This window comes from Balaenoptera borealis (genome assembly GCF_965194805.1).
Source record: "Balaenoptera borealis genome assembly, chromosome: 16".
NCBI lineage: Eukaryota > Metazoa > Chordata > Mammalia > Artiodactyla > Balaenopteridae > Balaenoptera > Balaenoptera borealis.
The window spans coordinates 21733621-21754023 of NC_138872.1; the positions used below are offsets into that span (position 1 = coordinate 21733621).

Below are 20403 nucleotides of genomic sequence, written 5' to 3' on the forward strand. Positions count from 1 at the left end.
AGCTAGTGAGGATTCTTAGTTCCGAATTAACAATGAACAAATAGAGGTCCAGGGATGTGAAGGGACTTGTTAAAAGTTACCTAGCAGGGGACACCGGTTCGAGCCCTGGTCTGGGAGGATCCCACATGCCGCGGAGCAACTAGGCCCGTGAGCCCCAACTACTGAGCTTGCACGTCTGGAGCTTGTGCTCCGCAGTAGGAGAGGCCGCGACGGTGAGAGGCCCGCGCATCGTGATGAAGAGTGGCCCCCCGCTCGCCACAACTAGAGAAGGCCCTTGCACAGAAACGAAGACCCAACACAGCCAAAATAAATAAATAAATAAATAGCGTTCCCTTTAAAAAAAAAAAAAAGTTACCTAGCAAGATGGAATGGCTCCTAGCTCGGGTTCTATCTGCTAAAAGACTGGTTAACCTATGTGGGTTGGGAGGTGGGCTGTGAAGGTTGCTTGGACTTTGAACTTAAACCCTTACTACTATACTCTGCTTTCAGTTCTTCACTTACTCCCAATTTTTTTAAGCTTAGTACCACCTCAGGGCCTTTGTACATGCTTTTTTTTTTTGCCTGGAACTCTGATTCTCCCCCCCACCCCATCCCCCACTCTTCACCTAATTCCTTCCCCCTTTAGATCTAGGCTTCTCTCCTCCTTCCTAGACCACCAGCTCTAGGCTGATCCCCCTACTGTGCCCAATGCTAACATTTGTCTGTTTCCTTATTAGCAGTTCCCACACTCAGGTATTACTTTTTTCTGTTTTTCCGTTTCTTGCCAATCTTCCCCACTAGGTTGTACATTACCTGAGGGCAGGGGCTCTGTCTTGCCCTGGCTCAGTGCTTGGTACAATGTTTGATAAAGTAATGGGTGAATCCGAGAGTCATCCAACCAGAAATAACTTTAGTTATCGTCTAGTTTCCCAGTCTCCCTCCAAAGCTGAGGCCTAGCAGGGAACAATGGCTTGGCCACAGTCACACAGCCAGTCACTATTTGAAAGAAACAAGACCAGAGCTCACAAACAGCCGCCATCATCTCTAAGCCACGAGTTGGGTGGTCATGGTGGGGTGTAGGTGGGCTTCACAGGGGAAGGGCGTTGGGACATATGCTTACTCCTCGCCACCAAATCTAAGAGGCAGGTACTATCATCACCATCATCACCACCATCATCATCACCATCATCACCATCACCATCAGCATCCCCATCTTACAGATGAGGAAACTGAGACTTATGAGAGTTGGTGACTTGCTGGAATGTCCCAACAGGCAAGTGCATGAGGAAGAGATTCGACCCCTGTTCTGAATCCGATGTCAGTACGCGCTTCACCCAGTGTCTGGACTGCTCTGGAGCCTCGTTCTGTAAAATGGGCGCTTCCCGGGGATGGGCGGACTGCGAGACAAGGGAGGCGGGAGCGCGGGGAAGGAGAGAGGAGCAGCGCTGGCTCGAGTTCCCCTTGGCAGCCGCGCGGCCCTGGGCCGGGAGGGGGGCGTCTGGTTCTCATCACACGCCGCGGCGGGCGGGGTGGGGGAAAGGCGCCGGCTCCGAGGGGCGACCATTGGCCGCCGCCGGGTCCCACGCGGGGAGCAGCCCCCGCCCCGCCCCTGCGGCCGCCCTCGGTGATGGCCCGGCCGGCGCCGCCCGCGGCTCTTCCCGTCTCTCCCTGTCTCCAGTCTCGGTCCCCGCGCGTCTCTCCCGCACCCCTTCTCTCTGTCTCTATCACCGTCTCCCCAGCTCCCTTCGGAGATGAGGCAGGGGTCGGCGCCCAGGGCCAGCCCGCTCCGCCCGCTCCAGGGCTAGGCGGGGGGCCGGGGGCTGCACCGGACAGACCGACGCGCGGACCGGACCCAGTGAGCCGTCGCGCAGGAGAGGAGCAGCCGCCGCCGCCGCCACTGCTTGTACCCCGTCACCATGGTAATGCCTGCCAAGGCCTGGACCACCTTGCTCTGTCCCCTTTTGATGGGGGACAGCCCTCGAGGGGGTGTCCAGGGCAGACCCCCTACCTTTGACACTGAGACAACCCTCAATTCCTGGCTAGGGGTCTGTGCTTAACTGCCTCCACCAGCAGGGGAAGGGTGGAGGGTGCAGGAATCCATCTCTGGCAACGATGTCCTCGCCATCTGTCCATGTGTGAAGTGGATGGAGTAAGATTGGATGTCTGGTAAACTTTGATACTGCCCCATCCCATAGCACAGATCAGAGCTGGAAACCTACCTCTGGACCTTGGACAAACTTGGGGTGGTGTTGCATTTCAGACTTGGGGCTGAGGGTCAGATATGCCCACTGTTGCCACACGAGTTTGGATGGGGATGGGGGTTAAAGTCCTCTCTCAGCCCAGTCAGGCAGCACAGGGCAAGGAGGGTTAGGGTACAGAGTGGAGAGGAGGGAATTGCTCACCGAAACTTGGGGTGGTGTTGCTCCTTTAGACTCAGGGCAGCAGTGTCAGATCTGCACATGGGCCCGACATGAGGTGCTCCCATGGGAATTGGGTGGGGACGTAGGCCTAGGAGAGGGGGAGGACAGAGGGCAATACCCCACACCATGTCTTCCTGGGCTGGCACCTCAAGAAGGTTGCGGTGTTGTGTGTTTGTGTTTGTGTTTGTGTCAATATCTGGTAACAGAAAATGAAAGAAAAGCCTGTTAGCAGGGAATCTCAGCCCAGCTCCAGCCAGGCCGAGGAGCCCCAGGCCGGTTCACAGGAACAGTAGGGATTTGGAAAAGGGCTGTGGGGACAGGTCGTGGCTTTAGCCCCTTGACTGTGATCGACCAGGTTGAATTTGTGTCGGTTGAATTTGTGCACACGCAGAATTCTATACAGACATGTTCACACAGACACACAGAGAGCATCCAAACATGCTCCCACTGACTCACACGGCTGAATACATGTGCCCTCTCACACACGAGCCGTGTCCACCTGCTCTCCCAGATTGCTGGAATATGAGCATACACCTGCATACATACTACAGACATAACTGCAAAACCAGGCTCCTAAATCCGTGTACCGCAGGGCAGGTGTACACACACGTTACTCTTGGAGCTGTTTGGCAGTAATCATCATAAGCTAATGGTTATTCACGTCTCACCACAGGCAAGGCTCTGAGCTGGGCAGTTTACCTGCGGGAGATCACGTAACTCACACCTACTCTAACAGTAAACCTGCTGGTGTCTCCATCCAACAGATGGAGACCCAAGGCTCTGGGAACTTAACTGGCTGCCCAAGGTCACTCTACCAGGAAGTGGCAGTTAGGACAGCCTGAATTCTGAACCTGACTCGGCTGTCGTGGCCACCCCAGAGCCACCTGCACCAAGTGGTGTTTGCCAAACTTTGCCTGGCTTCAGACTTTACCCAATTATTAGCTTTCGAATCCAGAAATTCCTCGCTGAACCCCAGACCCCTCAGATCAAGGGTCAGGCACTGGGTGGCTCCTCTCAAAGGGTGAACAACTCTTTTCTGAATGGGAGTGAGGGACAAGTTTTCCTCCCACCTTTGTCTTTAAATATTAAAGGTTGTCACCTGCCCATCTCTCTGGCATCACCTCTATACTCCAGCCACTCTGACTTTGGTTCAGAGCCTCTTGTGTTTCGTGCTCCCTCCTGCCACAGGGCCTTTGCACATCCTGTTCCTGCTAAGTGGAACACCTTCCCCTAATGAATTCCTATTCATCCTGTGAATCTCCACCCAAATGTCACCTCCTCAGGAAAGCCTTTCCCGATTCCCCTGACTTTCACGCTAGCATGCTGTATATCTCTCCTTCATGGTACCCATCACAGTTGTAGTGTTTGTGGGGCAATTTGATTAATGGCTATTTAGTGTTCTGGGGCAGCCCAAGGTCAGAGCATCTTATGACAGGGATGTAGGGTTTATCCCATCCCACATTTCTGAAATTTCAGTATCGTCATAACAAATTTTGCATATCCACTTACTGGATAAGGTATTATAAAAAAATTATAAAATTTACTACTTATTATTTGCTTAATATTTTTCTTTAAATCAACTTACTTTATAAACTGAAAAATATATTTAAATAGGAAATTTTATATCATGACCAGGAAAAATCAGTATTCATTGTCATAAATAGAAAGTAACTGTAAAAATACATACAATGAAGGCAAATATATGTTAGAAAATTCTGGCTCGATCAAGTTGGCTGTGGATGATTCTAAGCCTAAGGACGATTTTCTTTTTCTTAAAAGGAGTAATAACTAAGTGTCTGAGAGGTGTTCAAGATATACTGGCACTGAACTTTCTTTTTGATGTCATCAAGAGGACTAGGAGAGAATTGGAGTAACTTTCTTACTGCGATTTCACGTCAAGTTCGTGGCCTCCCCACATCGTCTTATGGGCCACCTGTGATCCCATCGCATGCTTTGAGAAAAACTGATTGAGTCCAATTCAGTTCATTCAACATTGTCAAAGTACTTACCTCATGGTGGTCCCCCAAAGTACCTACTGTGTGCCAGGCCCTGTGTAAGGATCAGGGCCTGGAGATGAGTCAGCCCTGCTCCCTGCCTGGGGGGCTTGCAGTCCCTGGTGAAGGCAGACCATTCACTGAGAATTCTGTGCTGTATGATGGGTAGTGGGAGTCCGCCCCTTTGCCTAGAAGCACATGTATCATGAAAAAGAGACGCGGGTCGAGCAGGGCTCTGAAGGGTGGGAAAGAGCTCACCCAGTCTGGAGAGGGGTGAGTGGGAGTTCAGGCAGTGCTTCCCAAAGTGAGGAACCCACCATGGGTCCTAGGAGGGGAGACTTTTGATGGCACTTAGATGCGCACTTTTTATATAGCTTTTCATCTTAATGGGTGTTAGGAAGTGATTTAAACAGCACAATCACATGATAATAAATACAAATAAATTTAAGTTGAAAATGAAGTGACAAAAAGACTAACATGAAGTAAAGAATTAATATTACGGAAACAATAAATTAGGTTAGGTGAACAGCAAGAAAAACTCATGAATGCAACGCATGGGTCTTTGGGAAGCCCCAAGCTACAGTGTTGTGTGTATTAGACATAGGAAGGGTATGCTGGGTGTAGATTGATGGGCCACTAATGCCAGGCTGAGTTGCTCAGGCAATGGGGAGCCACTCAAGATCGTTGAGCAGTAGAGGGTCACAGTTGGATCTGTGTGTTAGAAAGGCTATTGTCGTGGCCAAAGGGGAGCCTGGCCTGGTGGCAGGGAGCCTGGGGAAGAGGCAGAGGAACTGGGAGTTATGTGGGCAGGTTCATACTCCAGCTCTACCATTTACTTGGGCTCAGTTTCTTAATCTGTAAGATGGGAATAAATATGCCCATTCCCGTAGAGTTGTTGGGAAGATGAAATAAAAGAATGTACAAAAAGTTCTTAGGATAAGGCATGCCACAGAAGCCTTGCTCAGTAAAAAGAAGCTCTAGTAAAATTGTTATTATCCTTATGTGGTTTAGGTGGGGGATGGTGAACCCCAGGGCAGAGGCAAAAGGGATAAGAGGGAAAGGAACAAACACAAAACTAAGGCCCAGAGAGGTGAGCTGACTTGCTCAAGGTCACACAGATGATACATAACAAAGCTGGACTTGAATGTGGGTCTTCTAACGCCCACTTGCTTCTCAGTTCACTGCATCTGGGTTGTTTTTCCAGTTTCTGAAAGGTTTTATTAAGGAGCCAATTCTCACTCATACTTCCACCCACACAAAAAAGGATTTAAAGCAGGAGAAGCTTTAGTTGGATGTGAGCAATAACTTCCTGGCAGCCAGAGCAACAGAACGCTGGGTTTAGACTTTCCATCCTGGAGAAGTTCAAGAGGAGGGCCCCCAGTAGTTGAGCCTGGTGGTCGCAGCTTGACACCCACTGGGCTGCATCTGGCTCACAGATGTGTTTGGTTTGGCCAACCTTTAAAATTTTGGGAGGTTTTACTAAAATTTCAATAGACCTGGCAATGCTGGGCAAAGGCAACTCTTGGCTGGAGCTGATGAGATGCGGTGTGCGCCCCAGGCCCCACCACTCCCTATTGTTTCCCTGACACTGAGGCCGACTGTCAGGGGCCACTTACCAAGGGGCTAGAGGGGTTATTTTCTCACACTTGGACCAATTCCGTCTTCCATGTCAACTCTCAGGCCCCCGTAGGCATTTGTATTTGGGGCTGCTGGTTTAGACCCTCCCTGGACCTGAGTAGGGAGATGGATGAGACAGACCTTTGTAACCTTTCTCACCAACTGTGAGTTAACTGATCCCATTTGGGAACCATCCCAACTCCAAACCTTCCTGAACCTGATTGTACCTTGAATTCTAGAAAGGCCCCGCTTGGAAGGGACCTTAGAGATAGATAAGCCCAATGGTCCCATTTTACAGATGGGGAAACTGAGGCTAAGATAACCCAGTGAGTCAAGGGTGGAATTTCACCTTCCCTAGGCGTTTCTGCCACGGAGGAGAGCAGGGGTTGAAGGTAGTAGCCCTAGGACACTGCCTACCTCAGATTTCCTCAGTTCTCTCTCTTCCCAAGCTAGGAGGTGTCGATGCTAAGTGATGCTAAAATCTTTGCCTGTTGGAGAAAATGGATAAATCTGGACCTTTAAGAAGAGTTCAGCCCACCTCTCAGAAGGCCCAGCTAACAACATCTGGTGAGACCATTTAAAAAGGGAACCAGACTTAAAAACACACACACACAATCACACTTTTATATCCCCACCCCCAGTTATAAGAGCTCTACAGTCTGGTAACAGAACGTTTGGAAAATCCAGCAACTATGAGGAAAATTAAAACTGTGACTTACAAGGCCCCTGTCCCTCACAGCCCTCAGGGGTAACTGCAGTTAACACTTTATTTCATGGCCTCTCGGCTTACACACATTTTTACACAGTGGAGATCACACGGCATGGGAATTTTTTAAAAAATTCCAATGGTCAGAAGAGTAGTTACTGCTGGACTGGGGGCTTGGCCTGGGAGGGGGCTTCTTTCTGGGGTGGCGGAAATCTTGTCTGTCCATCTGGGTAGTGGTTCCAAGGGTACATACAGAGGTAAAAATGCATCAGCCTATGCTCTTTATACTTGTTTATTTTACTTGATAAGACTTAAGATCACAATAATAATAGAGGCTCATCGCAAAGACATTGATCAGAAATTTACAAACACCTGTACTCCCACTCCTCCCCTGCCCAGACAGGATTGCTGGGAACAGACACTCTTCTGTGTCCTTTGGCACCATACAAGGTTCCTTGGGTCAGTCCAGAAGGTCTATGAGCATCATATAGGCGCCAGCCCCCTTGGTGGGCTCCATCTCTGGCCCTGAGCCACAGGGGAGGGGGCTGAAGGGCTTCAGACTGGCTCTGGCCTGTGGCACCCTCTTCTTTCTCAGCTTCACACCATCTCTTGCCTCAGCTCCTGTCGAGGAACAGTTAAAGTCCCGGCCTGGCTGCGCTCATGCAGGAGGAATGGAAACATGTCGATTAAGTTTCACGGAAATCATATTGAGGGGCCCACGTCTGGCCGATGGTGTTTGGGTTCCTGTGGTCCCAGGCTGGGCTGCCCGTTTGATTTTGAGTGGAGAGTAGCCAGCTCTCCTCCCTGCAGCCGCCTGGGCCTCGTCACCGTGTGCTTCCCCCAACACTTGGACAGCTTATGAGCCCCTGGGGCTCAGGCCTGTAGCAGCAGGTAATGCTCTGGCCAAGAGCTCGGAGTCCCGTTGACTTGGAACATTCTTCCTTTTTACTGGCTGCCCCTTATATGGTTACAGTGTGCGGCCAGCTGAGCCAGTGTGCGAAAGCCAAGACGTTCCAGGCTGCAAGCCTTGGTCTGTGAGAGGTAAACATCATTATTGGGCCCCACTTGAAACAGTGCAGGATAGACAGCTGGGAAGGCCACCTCCAAGGCTGATGGCTGGTGGTGGCCCCAAGGCAGACACCCAGGGACAGAGGCAGAGGGTAGGCTTGACCCGTCCAGACCTGCATTGGATCCTGGCTCTGTCTTTCTCCCCTTCTCTGTGATCCTGGACCAAATAAAGAGTCTTAGTTTCTTTATCTGCAGAATGGGATGTTCCTACTTTGCCCCTAGGATGGTTGTGTGGCCAAGAAAGAGAATGTGAGTAGAGGGCCTGGTGAATAGCAGACACCTAGAAACTGTCATTATTATGGAGGTGACCCTTGTGGATTCAGGAAGGGACCAGGAGGGGAAAGATGTCTTCAAACAGAGGCTGAGACTTGAGCTTTGTCCGACAGGATGAGTAAAAATAAATAACAACAGCAAAAACAACAGCAGCAACAACTTTACTTTTCTTAAGACTCCTATATCTGTTATCCCCTTCTATCTCCAGAATAGTCATCTGAGCAAGGCAGGATGGGAACTAGAATCCCCATTTACAGATGGGGAAACTGAGGCAGGTCACTGTTTTCCAGAAGTTGGAATGCAGACCAAAGTTGAGACACAGGTGGTCACAGACCAAAACTAAATAACATGGAATCGTGTGGTAAGAATCGGTCTCTTTTGAACTGTCCTCTGATCTTCTGAGGACCCAGGGAGAAAGTCTCCCTCTGGTGAAAAGATGTCTTTAACACCTTTCTAGGGTGTGGCAATCTCCTTTTGGAAGAAAGAGAGATGTCTTCACTTTCAGGAGATCACCAGATGTCCCTACAATTTAATGGCAGTATTTCTTTTCATTGTTTACTTTTTCTTGTCAATATTTTTTTTACTGAAGTATAGTTGATTTACAATGTTGTGTTACACATCTTTTGATATTCTTTTCCACTATGGTTTACCATAGGATATTGAATATAGTTCTCTGTGCTATACAGTAGGACCTTGTTATTTATCCATTACTTTTTCTTTTAAAAATAGTTTATTTTTCTAGAAATTGAATGGTAAAAATAGATTTTATATAATAAATGTGTAATTATTTTATAGTTCTATATTAAATTATTTATATAAATATATACTTACATAAGATATATACATAGCTATTATAATCATACATATAAATATACTTATGAATAAATATAAAAATATATATTTAAATAAATTTTTAAAATATAAATATATATATTTAAATAAATAAAAACCACCCAATGCATCATTGATTTATTTTTGGAGTTACATTCTATTTATGCCAATTGATACTGATTTTTCCATTTAAAGTAGTGATATCCATATAATAGTAACTATAATCTGACTACAAAAATAGAAGTGATGGCTGTTGTTTAAAGGGCACCTACTAAGTTCTAGTCCTGTGCAGAGAATCTACATGTATTCTCTCACTCAACCTCACTCAACTCTTTAAGACAGGTACAATGACAGTCTCCAGGTTTTTCTTTGTTTTGTCTTATTTATTTATTTGGCTGTGCCGGGTCTTAGTTGCAGCGTGCAGGATCTAGTTCCCTGACCAGGGATCAAACCTGGGCCCCCTGCATTGGGAGTGTGGAGTCTTAACCGCTGGACCACCAAGGAAGTCCCAATCTCCATGTTTAAAGATAAGGAAACTGAAGCAGAGAGGGGCAAGTAACTTGCCAGGTCACATGACCAGTACGTGGCAGAGCCAGAATTTGAACTCGGGCAGTCTGGCCACATTCTCATAACCAGTATGGTGACATAGAGTCTCCATTTAGAATGCAATTATGTACATTTTTTAAAGTAAGTGGATTTGGGGAAAAACAGTAAGTGATAATAGTACAAAAGGTATTCAGCTATGCTAACATTCATGTAGGTGACAGTGAATGATTAAATTTCCAAAAACAAAACAAAATACAGCTAGCCCAACTCCACGTGCACACGAGGAAAGAGGCCCAGAGAGGGAAAGCGCTACTCAAGGCAGCACAGTGAAGTAGAACCTAGGTGAGGGGAGGGATGTGGCAGGGGAGGGTTATTGACCTAACTGACTTAGTGTGTCTATGTGTTCACGGATGTCAGAGATGTCAGATAGGGTCCCCCAACTTCCTGTCCTCACTGCTGTCCTCAGTATTACATGGTCAGGGAGGGGAGGTGGTATTGGGCATGCTTGGGGTTTGGCCTTGCTTGGAGGGAGGTGAGGCATTGGAAGAGGTCACGAGGCCAGATGAGCCTTTCCCTGTTCTGCCAAATTGAACCCGCACCCCGACTTCAATGTGAAAGTAGTCCCTCCTGGGCCTGTACACTTGTGTGTGTGTGTGTGTCCCCTCTGGGCTTACCAATGACAGTGCCAGGACCCTCTTTCCTTCAGAATGGGAGCTGTAGACATTCATTCATTCCTTCATTCATATATTCATTCTATAGATAGCGATGGAGGGCCTACCTTGTGCTCAGCTCTGTGTGGGTGCTGGGAACACGGCAGTGACACCAACATCCGTCTAAATGCCCTGGGCTAGCGTCTCCTATTTTACAGCCTCCTGGCATTAGAATCTTTCTGGGATGGAGACATGCTCTCTTCCTCTCCCTCTAAGTCTTTATTTCCCTGTCTCCAGGGGCCTCATTTATAAAAGTGATTTTTCTGTTCTAAATAAGCTCCCTTTATGCTGGATTCTTGTTTATTCTCATTTTCCTTTACATCCTTCAGCGATAGATAGACTCAGAACTTGCAGCCAGTCTGGGGCAACCAGAATGGCTTTCATCAGGCTTTTTTTTTTTTTTTTTAATTTTATAGCTACTTTTATTTTATTTATTTATTTATTTTTGGCTGTGTTGGGTCCTCGGTTCGCGCGAGGGCTTTCTCTAGTTGCGGCAAGCGGGGGCCACTCTTCATCGCGGTGCGCGGGCCTCTCACTATCGCGGCCCCTCCCGCTGCGGGGCACAGGCTCCAGACGCGCAGGCTCAGCAGTTGTGGCTCACGGGCCCAGCTGCTCCGCGGCATGTGGGATCCTCCCAGACCAGGGCCCGAACCCATGTCCCCTGCATTAGCAGGCAGATTCTCAACCACTGCACCACCAGGGAAGCCCCATCAGGCTTTTTTAAGAGTCGAAAATCACAACCCTTGGATCCTAGTATTATAGCTGGTTGGGACCCTCTGGCCTTGTCCCACTTGCCTATTTTACCGATAGAAAAGGTGTGATTCAGAGAGGGACACTTTATTTATCCCTCCACATTTACTGAGCACCTATATTGTGCCAGGCACTGAAACCCCTAGAAGAACAGGAGTCAGTGCCGGCTGTGTTACTTTCCATTGCTGCTGAAATTAATGACCACAAATTTAGTAGCTTACAGCAGCATAAATGTGTCATTTTGCAACTCTATAGATCAGCTGTCCAACATGGGCCTCGCTGGGCTCAAATCAAGGTGTTGATGGGCTGCATTCTTTTCTGGAGACTCTCAGTGAGAATCTGTTTGCCTTTCCCAGCTTCCAGGAGTCGCCCACATTCCTTGGCTTTGCCTCCGTTTTCAAAGCCAGCAGCATTGCCTCTCTCTGATACTTCTTCCACAGTCACCTTTCCTTCTGACTCTCGCCCCTTCTGCATTCTCTTCTACTTTTGAGGACCCTTGTGATTGGATTGGACTCACTTGGATAATCCAGAATAATCTCCCTACTTTAAGGCCAGCTGACTAGCAACTTTTATTCCATCTGCAACCTTAATTCTTCTTTGCCATGTAAGGTTCCAGAGATTAGGATGTGGGCATTGGGCGGGGGGAGCATTATTTTGCTTACCACTCCTGTCCTCAGGGAGCCCGGGGTCCACTGAGGGAGACAAAAATCAGCGTGGGATTTGCCATGGGAGCCCAGAAATGGGGACACCTGACCCAGCTAGGGTGGGAGTGGGAGATCAGAGAAAGTCTCCTAGAAGAGACGAGGGCTGACCTGGATCTTGCAGAACGAGGAGTTAGCCTGGTGGGAATGGAAGTAGAAGGCATCCCTGGAGGAAGGAACAGCATGTGCGAAGTCCTGGAGACAAGGGAGGGAACGTGTGTGTCATAGTGGCAGAAGCCTAGGGAGAACAGTGAGGCTGGAGGTGAGGCCAGGTGCTTTCTGAAGGCAGTGGCGAACCTTTGAGCAGGAGACTGACAAGGCCAGGTTTGCATTTGAGAAAGATCACCCAGGGGTCCTGGTGGAGAAATGTTGGAGAGGAGGGAGACTAGAGGTGGGAAACCAGTGAGGAGGTGATTCAGTGGAAGAGGTGATGGGGGCCTGGATCTGGGCGGAGCAGGCGAACAGAGCAGAGAGAGTGGGTTGGTGAGCTGATGGAGGCGAGAAGACTGTATAGGATGTGGCTGAGGGTTGTCTGTGGGCAGCGGAGGCAGGAGGAAGGGGCGGAATGATGAGCAGATTTCTGGTTTAGGAGTCTGACTGGATGGGGAGGCAATCACTAAGGTAAGGATGTGGGGGGAGGAGTAGGCTTAGGAGTTAGATTTATGTATTGATGGTCTGTGCCCCATAAACATCTAGAGGAGGCATCCTGGATAGATGAAGATGGAGCTCGTATCAATCATATCAACTTGTATCAGTTAGTTACTGCTGTGTAACAAACCACCCCAACTGAGTGGTATAAAACAGCAATCACTCATTATCACTCATGCGTCTGCATGTGGACTGGGGCTTGTCTCATCTAGGGTGGGCTTCGCTGGTGGCTCAGCTTCAAACTGCAGGTCTGCAGGTCTGCAGGTCAGCCAGGTGGCGAGATTTGGGCATGCTGACCTCTCCTTTCCCTCTGGCCCTGACCTGGATGCCTTCGCCTGTTCCTCTACTCCACCTTGGATCAGCAGATGACGTTTGAGCAAAGATCTGCAGGAGGTGAGGGAATGAGGATGTCTTAAGGAGGAGTATTCTAGGCAGAGGGAACAGCCAGTGCAAAGGCCCTGAGATGGGATTGTTCCTGGTATGTTTGAAGAACAGGAAAGAAGGCCAGTGTGGCTGAAGGGGGTGTGTGAGTGGTAGGGTGTAGCAGAGGAGTTCAGAGTTAGCAGGAGCCTTAGTTATCTGAGGCCAGGAAGATCAGGGGAAGTGGCCCCTACCCTTATTATTATTGCTACTATCACTTTTCATCCTCTCCTCCTGTCCCCCACAGGACCCCCCATCCTTGGATGCAGCCATCCAGCATGCCCTGGCGGGCCTCTATCCCCCTTTTGAGGCCACAGCACCCACCATCCTGGGTCAGGTGTTCCGTCTCCTTGATTCTGACTTCCGGGGCGATGGACTGAACTTCCTCCTGGATTTCCTGATCCCTGCCAAGCGCCTGTGTGAACAAGTGCGCGAAGCAGCTTGTGTAAGTCAGAAGGGATGTGGGACCGGGGGACAAGCTCTCCCAGAAGGCCAGGGGCTGGAGGTGAGCAGAGAAGGAGGTGGGCTGGTGAGTGTGTTGTTGAAGAGCATGAACTGGGGACGTGGGATGGCTTTCAGGTATCATTGCTTGCTCCAAAAAAGACTTCAGCCCCACAAATGGACAGGAAGGTCACTTGGCCCTTTACCCTCTGACATCTAGGAGTCAATCACGTTTGCACTTTGACTAACAGGGAGGGAGGCCAGCCTTGTGGGTTCTCTGGCCCCCCAGGAACTGGCATTGTGGGCATCATTTGGCTGTCTTGGCTGAAGTGGTGCAGCTTCAATGGAAATAGTAGGGAATGTCCCAGACCTTCCCTGGAGCCCTTGTGGCATCTGGACTCTCACTTTCTTCCCTGGAGACTCCTTCAACCCAGATCTCAGGGAGGCCTCTCCTGAGGCAAAGGGGAAAGAAAAGTGTTTTAGGCAGGACTCACTGGCTGCAAATGACAGATCCTTACTCAGACCAGGACAGGGTGATTTGGACCAAGGCCTGAGATGTTCCACTGATCAAACTCCTCGAGGACTCTTTCTGTCTCTTGTCTCTGCTTCTACTGCTTGCCAGAATCATTCTTACAGGCTAGGTGTTTCTCAAGGCTGGAGCCCAGGGCAGCAGTAGGATCAAAATCCTACTCTGGAGAGGAAAATGAACTCCTCCCCATCAGTTGCAGATAGAAAATCACAAGGAAGGATCCTGATTGGCCAGGCTCGGGTCCTGTGTCCCTGCTTGGACCAATCCCTGTGGCAAAAGGAATGGGGTACCAGGATCGGCCAGGCTTGGATCCTGTGTCCATGCTTGGACCAATTATTGCAGCCAGAGGAATGGGATACCAGGATTGACCAGGCTTGAGTCATATGCCTACCTCTAAGCTCAGAGGGTGGAGACTGTTTTAAGAAAGGGTGGGGAGAGGCCTTTGGAGACCAAAGCCTCAGATGCCCACTGCTAGAACTTACCACACCCTTCACAGAGTTGCTGACTCTGCCCTACTCTTCTGTTATTCAGTGCCCACCCCTACTGCCCCAGCGTCAAGCATCGCTAACAGCATCTTAGGTCCTACTAGCCTTTCCTGAGTTGGTCATGCCTGTCGGGGACCTGGCACATCAGGAGGACAAATAAGCAGAGGGACCATGTGCATCATTTCAGTGATAGAAAGAAATTGAATGTAGCAGCTAAAAGTTCAGACTTAGGAGCCAGAATTAGAGATGGTTGGAACTGGAAGGAAATAGATCATTCATTTAAGCTACTTAGCACAGTGCCTGACACACAGAAATAGCTCCATACACATTTGCTGTTCTTTTAGGAGAAGGAAGAGTCTCACTGAAACATTGCAGCCAATTTCCACACATCCATGTTGACGTTATTTAACCCATATCCTCCCCATCCTTATTTCCTCTCCCTGACAAGCTGTACAACTGCCTGCTTCCTTTATTTGGCCATTAAAACTGCATTTGCACTGTCTCTTTCCCCATTTCTTCCAGGGACAAGGGTCACAACATTTAGATTTCTTTATTTTCAATTATCTTTAACTTTAATCATAATTATAAGTGAATTCGTGTCGTCTCAGAGCAGGGGGTAGTAGCGTGGGATTAATGTATGCCCTCAGGAGTCAGGTGCCCCAGGTTCAAATCCAGGCTCCATCACTATGAAGTTGGGGGATCTATGTCACCTCTCTGAGCTTCAGTTTTCTTATGTAGGAAGTGGGAATGTTAATAACACAGGATGTATGTACCTCACCGAGATGATACACACAGCTTAGCCCAGAGCCTGGCATGAAGTAATTGCTCAGTAGCTGCTGGCTGTTACTTTCCCACTGTCTCCTTTCTCCCTCTGGAATAAGAATGTGCCAGCCTCAAAGTCTGCCTTTATAGCCACCAGCACCCAGAAAGACAGCCACCATCAATGAAGTCTAGAGGGACTAAGGACAGATACAGCCGACTCCAAATGTGAAAGTCTAGGCACAAGTCCTGCTTTTGCTACTTTTCAGCTGTGTGACTATGAGGCAATTCTTTAGCCTCGGTTTCCTCATCTGTAAAGTTGAGGAACTTTCCTGAACTGCTTGCACCACTGAGTTACTGAGAGTCAAATAAGATAATCGCAACAGTCATTTCTATGGTGCTTTGCTATTTGCAAAATACCTCTGCGCTGTTTCATTTCGTTCACTGAGAAGGTGATGGAAAGGATGTTGTAAACAGCAGAAGGCTATGTGAAAAGGCTGGAGTAACACAGACTCATGGGGTTTATGGATATGAAGCTTCTTGGAGACAGCCGAATCTGCAGTGTAACTGAAATGAACTGGTTTATCAACATGGTAGGTACAAGTATGTTCAGATCACATTATCTCCCCAATTAATCATTCCAGGAAACACCTGCTTAATTAACAGGAAGTTTAGTGTCACCCTCTGGAGGTCTCCTGTATACACATCCAAATTATATGAGATTATCCAGGGTTTATTCGATCTGTAGGAATCAGATCAGACTCTTTTCCAAAAGTCAGGTAGAGAAAGACCTGTTGTCAGTCTGGTGGAGCTGTTGTTTCTGTTGTTGCCACATGGTGTCACTGTTGAACACTGGGTCTGCACAGCCCTGACAGCCCCCTGGAGAGGCCCCAGGATGACTTGCTGTGTCTACCTCTATAGAGAATTGCTGGCACCTTCTGTTTAAATTTTTTTTTTATCGTTTAGCCTCACCTGCCGTGTTGTTAACTGCTAATGGGAAATAAATAAATAATAAACAAACAGATAAATATTCTGGGTCTGACTTTCAGACCCAGAAGAGCGGAATGATTTTTCAGGGCCAGCTAGCAAGTTCGTGGCAGGGTCAGATTTCCTAACGTCTCACTTAGTAGCGTTTCTACTTCACTCTGTAATCTCTCTACTTTACAAATTAGAGAATGGAATAAAGGCAGTAAGTAACCTTTTTTAAAAATTGGAAATCCTACAATTTTTCAAAAGGTAAATATTGTCAAAGGGAGAGGGAAATAATATTTATTGAACATCTACTTATTATATGTTATGCATTGTGTTGGTTTTTAAAAAAACATAAATGTATTTATAATCTAACTTAATCCTCATACCAACCCAATAATACCACTATGTATCATTATTCCTATTTGCAAATAGGGAAATGGAGACTCAAAGAAGTTAAGTCATTTGCACAAATTAGTGATTCAGACCTTGGAAGCCATGTCTCCCTGGCTAAAGGGGAGGGTTTAGCTTGAGCTGGGTTGAGAGAAGTTTTGATAGATGGAGAGGAGAAGGGAGCCAGCAGGACGATCCTCATGGGAAAGGCGCTTGCTAACTGGTGCCTGGCACTCAGAGCTTTTCTTCTTTGGCCCAGTAGGCTAGCAAGTATTTTCAAGGTCAGGGCCAGGACTAGGGTGAGCCAGAGGCGTGGAAGGCACAACATTTAAGGAGGCGCTCCCTCTTGGGGCTGTGTGACTTGCAGGATGCTGAGAGTGGGACCTCCTTGGATGCTGTGTCTTAGTCACCTTTCTTGCCTCACCTGAGTCCCCGACCTGTTCAGGGTTCCTTCTGGGAGAGGGAAGGAAGCAAACCCGTGGGCGGGGTTTTCAGGGCCAGATTCTCTGATGCCATCCCCTTCTCTTTGCAGACCCCCTACTCACACCACCTCTTCCTGCATGAAGGCTGGCCGCTGTGCCTGCGCGATGAGGTTGTGGTCCACCTGGCATCCCTCAATCCCCTCTTATTGCGCCAAGGTGACTTCTACCTCCAAGTTGAGCCCCGGGAGGAGCAGTCCGTCTGCATCATGATCAAGTGCCTCTCTGTGGACCTCCACACAGTGGACACGAAGCCTGTTCCCGAGTCATCCTACCCTATACTTTTCACCCAAGCCTGGCTGGAGGCCATCAACAGTGACTTTGAGGGCAGTCCCCTACACAACTGCCTGGTAGCTTCAGAAGGTGGGATTGCCCCTGTGCCCTGGACCAAAATAACCAGCCCAGAGTTTGTGGATGACAGACCCCAAGCAGTAAATGTCCTCTCCCCAGCCTGGAGATCCCTTCAATTAGAGGCACTGGATTTGAGCAGCCCCCAAGAGCTGCACCAGGCCAGGTCCCCAGGCAGCCAGGTGCTACTTGCCCAGAGTTTGGCCAAGGACAAGGGCAGGACACATGGGGACAAGTATCCAGGACTCATCAAAGTGGAGCAAGCTGGGCCTGGGCAGGTGGGCTTCAGGATGGACGAAGTGGCCAGCCAGGACTTGGAGGGAGATTATGTGTCTCTCCTGGACTTTTCCCAAGAGAACCGAGGAGGGTCTCCCAGTAAGGAGGTGGAGACATCCAGTGGCTATCCTTTTGGGGCACAGGAGGAGGAAATCCCTTTCTCTCAAAGGATACTGCCTCTCTCAGGAGCCAATGGGGGGCCTTCTTTGGAAAAATGGACTGGTGAAAAGCCAGCAAGTTCGGGGGAGAAACCCTGTGTTTGGGACTTGAGGAGAAAGGTTAATCATAAAGTTCCCACTCAAGACTCAGAACACCAGCCCCAAGAGCCCTACCTCAGTGTCCTTGTAAACCCACTGCACTGTGCCTCGGGCCTCGGGCCAGGTGTCTCAGAAGAGCCAGCTCCCTCCGAGACACAGGGACCTCTGGGAGACTCAGAGAATATAGTCCAGTTCAATCCGGGACCAAAACAAGCATCCTCTGTCCAGCTGCGCCCAGCTTCCCCTCCTGCTCCTCCAGCCCCTGAAACCAAGATGGAAGAGAGGACCCAACAGGAAAATGGGAGACTTCCCAAGCCTGTGGCCAGGCCCCATCAAAACACTTCCCCCACTCCTGGGCTCAAATTCTCTTTCTTAAAGTGGCAGAGGCAAGGCCCTGTGACCCAGGAGAAAGCCTCGTTCCAGCATGACGGGCCCTGGAAAGTCTTGTGTTCACTCTACTCTCCCAAACCCAACCGAGACAAGTGCTTGGGGAAAGGTAAGTTGCCCACTCGCTCAGCTGGACAGGGGAACTGTTCTCTGCATGTGATCAGGTGACAAGGTGGCACAGGCTGTCAGGGACAGAGACCCACCCGGCCTGGCTCAGTCTCAGGGATTTAGAGCATGGGGTGGCATGTCAAAAGACTTGAGGTCTCATGGGCCTGGAACTGAGCGAGGTTCTGTGATTGTGTTGAGATGGCCTGAGTCTACACCCCAGCTTGGCCACGCACTGGCTGGGTGACCTTGATCAGGGACGTAACCTCTCTAAGTCCAGGTCTCCCTGTCTCTACAATGGGGATCTCGTCTGCCTCCTCAAGTTGTTTTGAGGGTCAAAGACACACCAGAAGTAAGGAGCTTAGCACAATGCCTGCCCCATAGAAGGAGATCAATATTGTAAGCTGTTACTATTAGAATGTGAAAGAGAAAACATTTTCCCTGGGAAAATCCATCTTCTGCTTAACACTCTTTGTTGTTTTTTTTTCCCCAGCTGGAACAACTCAGACCAAAACATCTGGTCCAGACGCTGACTCAGACCCACTGACCGAGGAAAAGCCTGGCTTCCCAGAAGCTTCTGCAGGCCCTCCAGAAGAAGGCCCCACTCTGAACGAGGAGCCCCCAGGGCCTGAGCCCAGGTTTGGGGCTCTGAGCATGGAGATCTTCCATTCCAGGATAGCATGCCTGCCAGGTCCTCAGGGATTGTAGGGGCAAGTGGAGGTGGAGGGGAGAGAGCTGTGGGGATGGGGAATGGGGCTGGGGTCCCTGAGTACCCTCAGATGCAGGTGGGTATAGGGGAGGCAGGGAAAGTCCTAGAGGCCTGTGTTCTGGATCAAGCCTCCCTGGGACTCAGATTCCATATGTTTCCAATGAAGGAGGTTAAAGCAATTTCTAGCAATCCATCCATCCATCCATCCTTCCATCTTATTTCAGTGAGGCCATCAGGGTGGATGTCTTAGGTCAGGTTCCCTAGAAGCAGAGCCTAAGACAGGGATCCTTGAAAAAGTGATTTATTTTACTGAGGGTTGCTCTCAGGGGAAGGGGAGTAAGGGAAGTAGGGCAGGGCAAGGGAGGAGCTAAGCCTGGATGTGGCCTGATTCCCCAGGGCGGGGGATGGGGGATGGGGGCCGGTTCCTGGAGCATGAATTCCATCACAGAGATGGTTCCATCTTAAGGTTCAGGGGCTGACTTTTGTACCCCTGGATCTGTCAGTCATCAACTGCAGGCTGACCCTGGGATGGGGATGCAGGTGAGCCCATGATCCAGTTCAGCCGAGGGCAATTCTTCAGACAATGGGACGTCTCTAAGCCAATTTACAGCCAATAATTACTGTCTCTGGGGGATGGGTGCTCTGGCCTGATGAAGGGGTCTGGTTGGGCATTAACATCATCCAATACTGAGAGCATTATCACCCCTGTTTAATATTTATTCATCTTTGCAATTAATATTTACTGAGCACCGCTGTGTGCCACGCCCTGGGCTTAGCACTGAGAATTCAGCAGGGAACCAAGCCTGCCCTCAGGAAGCCTATATTCTAGTGGTGGAGAAAATTCAACAGGTTATTACAATACAGTGTAAAAAAATTGTGACTGTGGGGCAGTACAGGGGGCTGTGGGAGGACAGATGAGGCCCCTGGCCCAGGCTTGGGGTGGAGGAAGTAATGTGAAGCTCAGTCCTGTAGTATGAGTAGGTGTTATCCATGTAAAGTGGTGGGAACGGTGTTCCAAGCTGAGGGAACAGCAAGTGCAAAGTTCTGGCAGCAAGAGAAACCGCTGTGCTTTCTGGGAACTGACTGTTCTGCAATTCTGTTTTATTTCATAGACTTCTAAATCTCTGCAGGACACGTCTGTGGGGACATTGCTCTGTCATTTTGAAGCTCCTGGGGAGCATTGTCTGTCACCTTCTTGGTCATCATTGTTGAAGCTCATGCTGTCTATTCCCATATTAATGTACACAGAATCTCACGATCCTTTTAGGGCTGTCATGTTACAAGAGCTCAGATTTTATACATCCAAGTCCCTGTTCTTAGAGGCTGGAGACCTTCATTCTAGTTCCAGCTCTACCCCTAGCTCCCTGTGTGACCTTGGAAGAGTCACTTGCCCTCTCTGAGTCTCACGCTCCTCCTTGTGTAAGAGGAGAAGGAGAGGAAGCACATTGGACTTGACTCGCTGTCACTCTTTCCACAATTACTCTCTTGTAATTTGTTTGGCTTGCAACATATACTGATGGGTCCCAAGTGCCCGAACAGTGCCTGGCACATAGTCGGTGCTCAAAACTATTGGAGTGAATGAACATTCTCCACATGAACGTTC

The 20403-nt window shown here is 49.1% G+C and overlaps 1 protein-coding gene across 1 annotated transcript in view; it reads left to right on the forward strand.

Moving 5' to 3' along the window:
* The first annotated feature begins 1626 nt into the window (after positions 1 to 1626).
* KIAA1755 overlaps positions 1627 to 20403 on the forward strand; it is a 45945-nt gene continuing 27168 nt past the window's right edge. Inside the window, exons 1-4 of the mRNA XM_082361923.1 lie at positions 1627 to 1898; positions 12911 to 13108; positions 16772 to 18095; positions 18585 to 18782. Of these exons, the coding sequence (XP_082218049.1) occupies positions 1896 to 1898; positions 12911 to 13108; positions 16772 to 18095; positions 18585 to 18782 (1723 nt within the window). The 5' untranslated portion in view covers positions 1627 to 1895. The remainder of the gene's footprint in view (positions 1899 to 12910; positions 13109 to 16771; positions 18096 to 18584; positions 18783 to 20403) is intronic.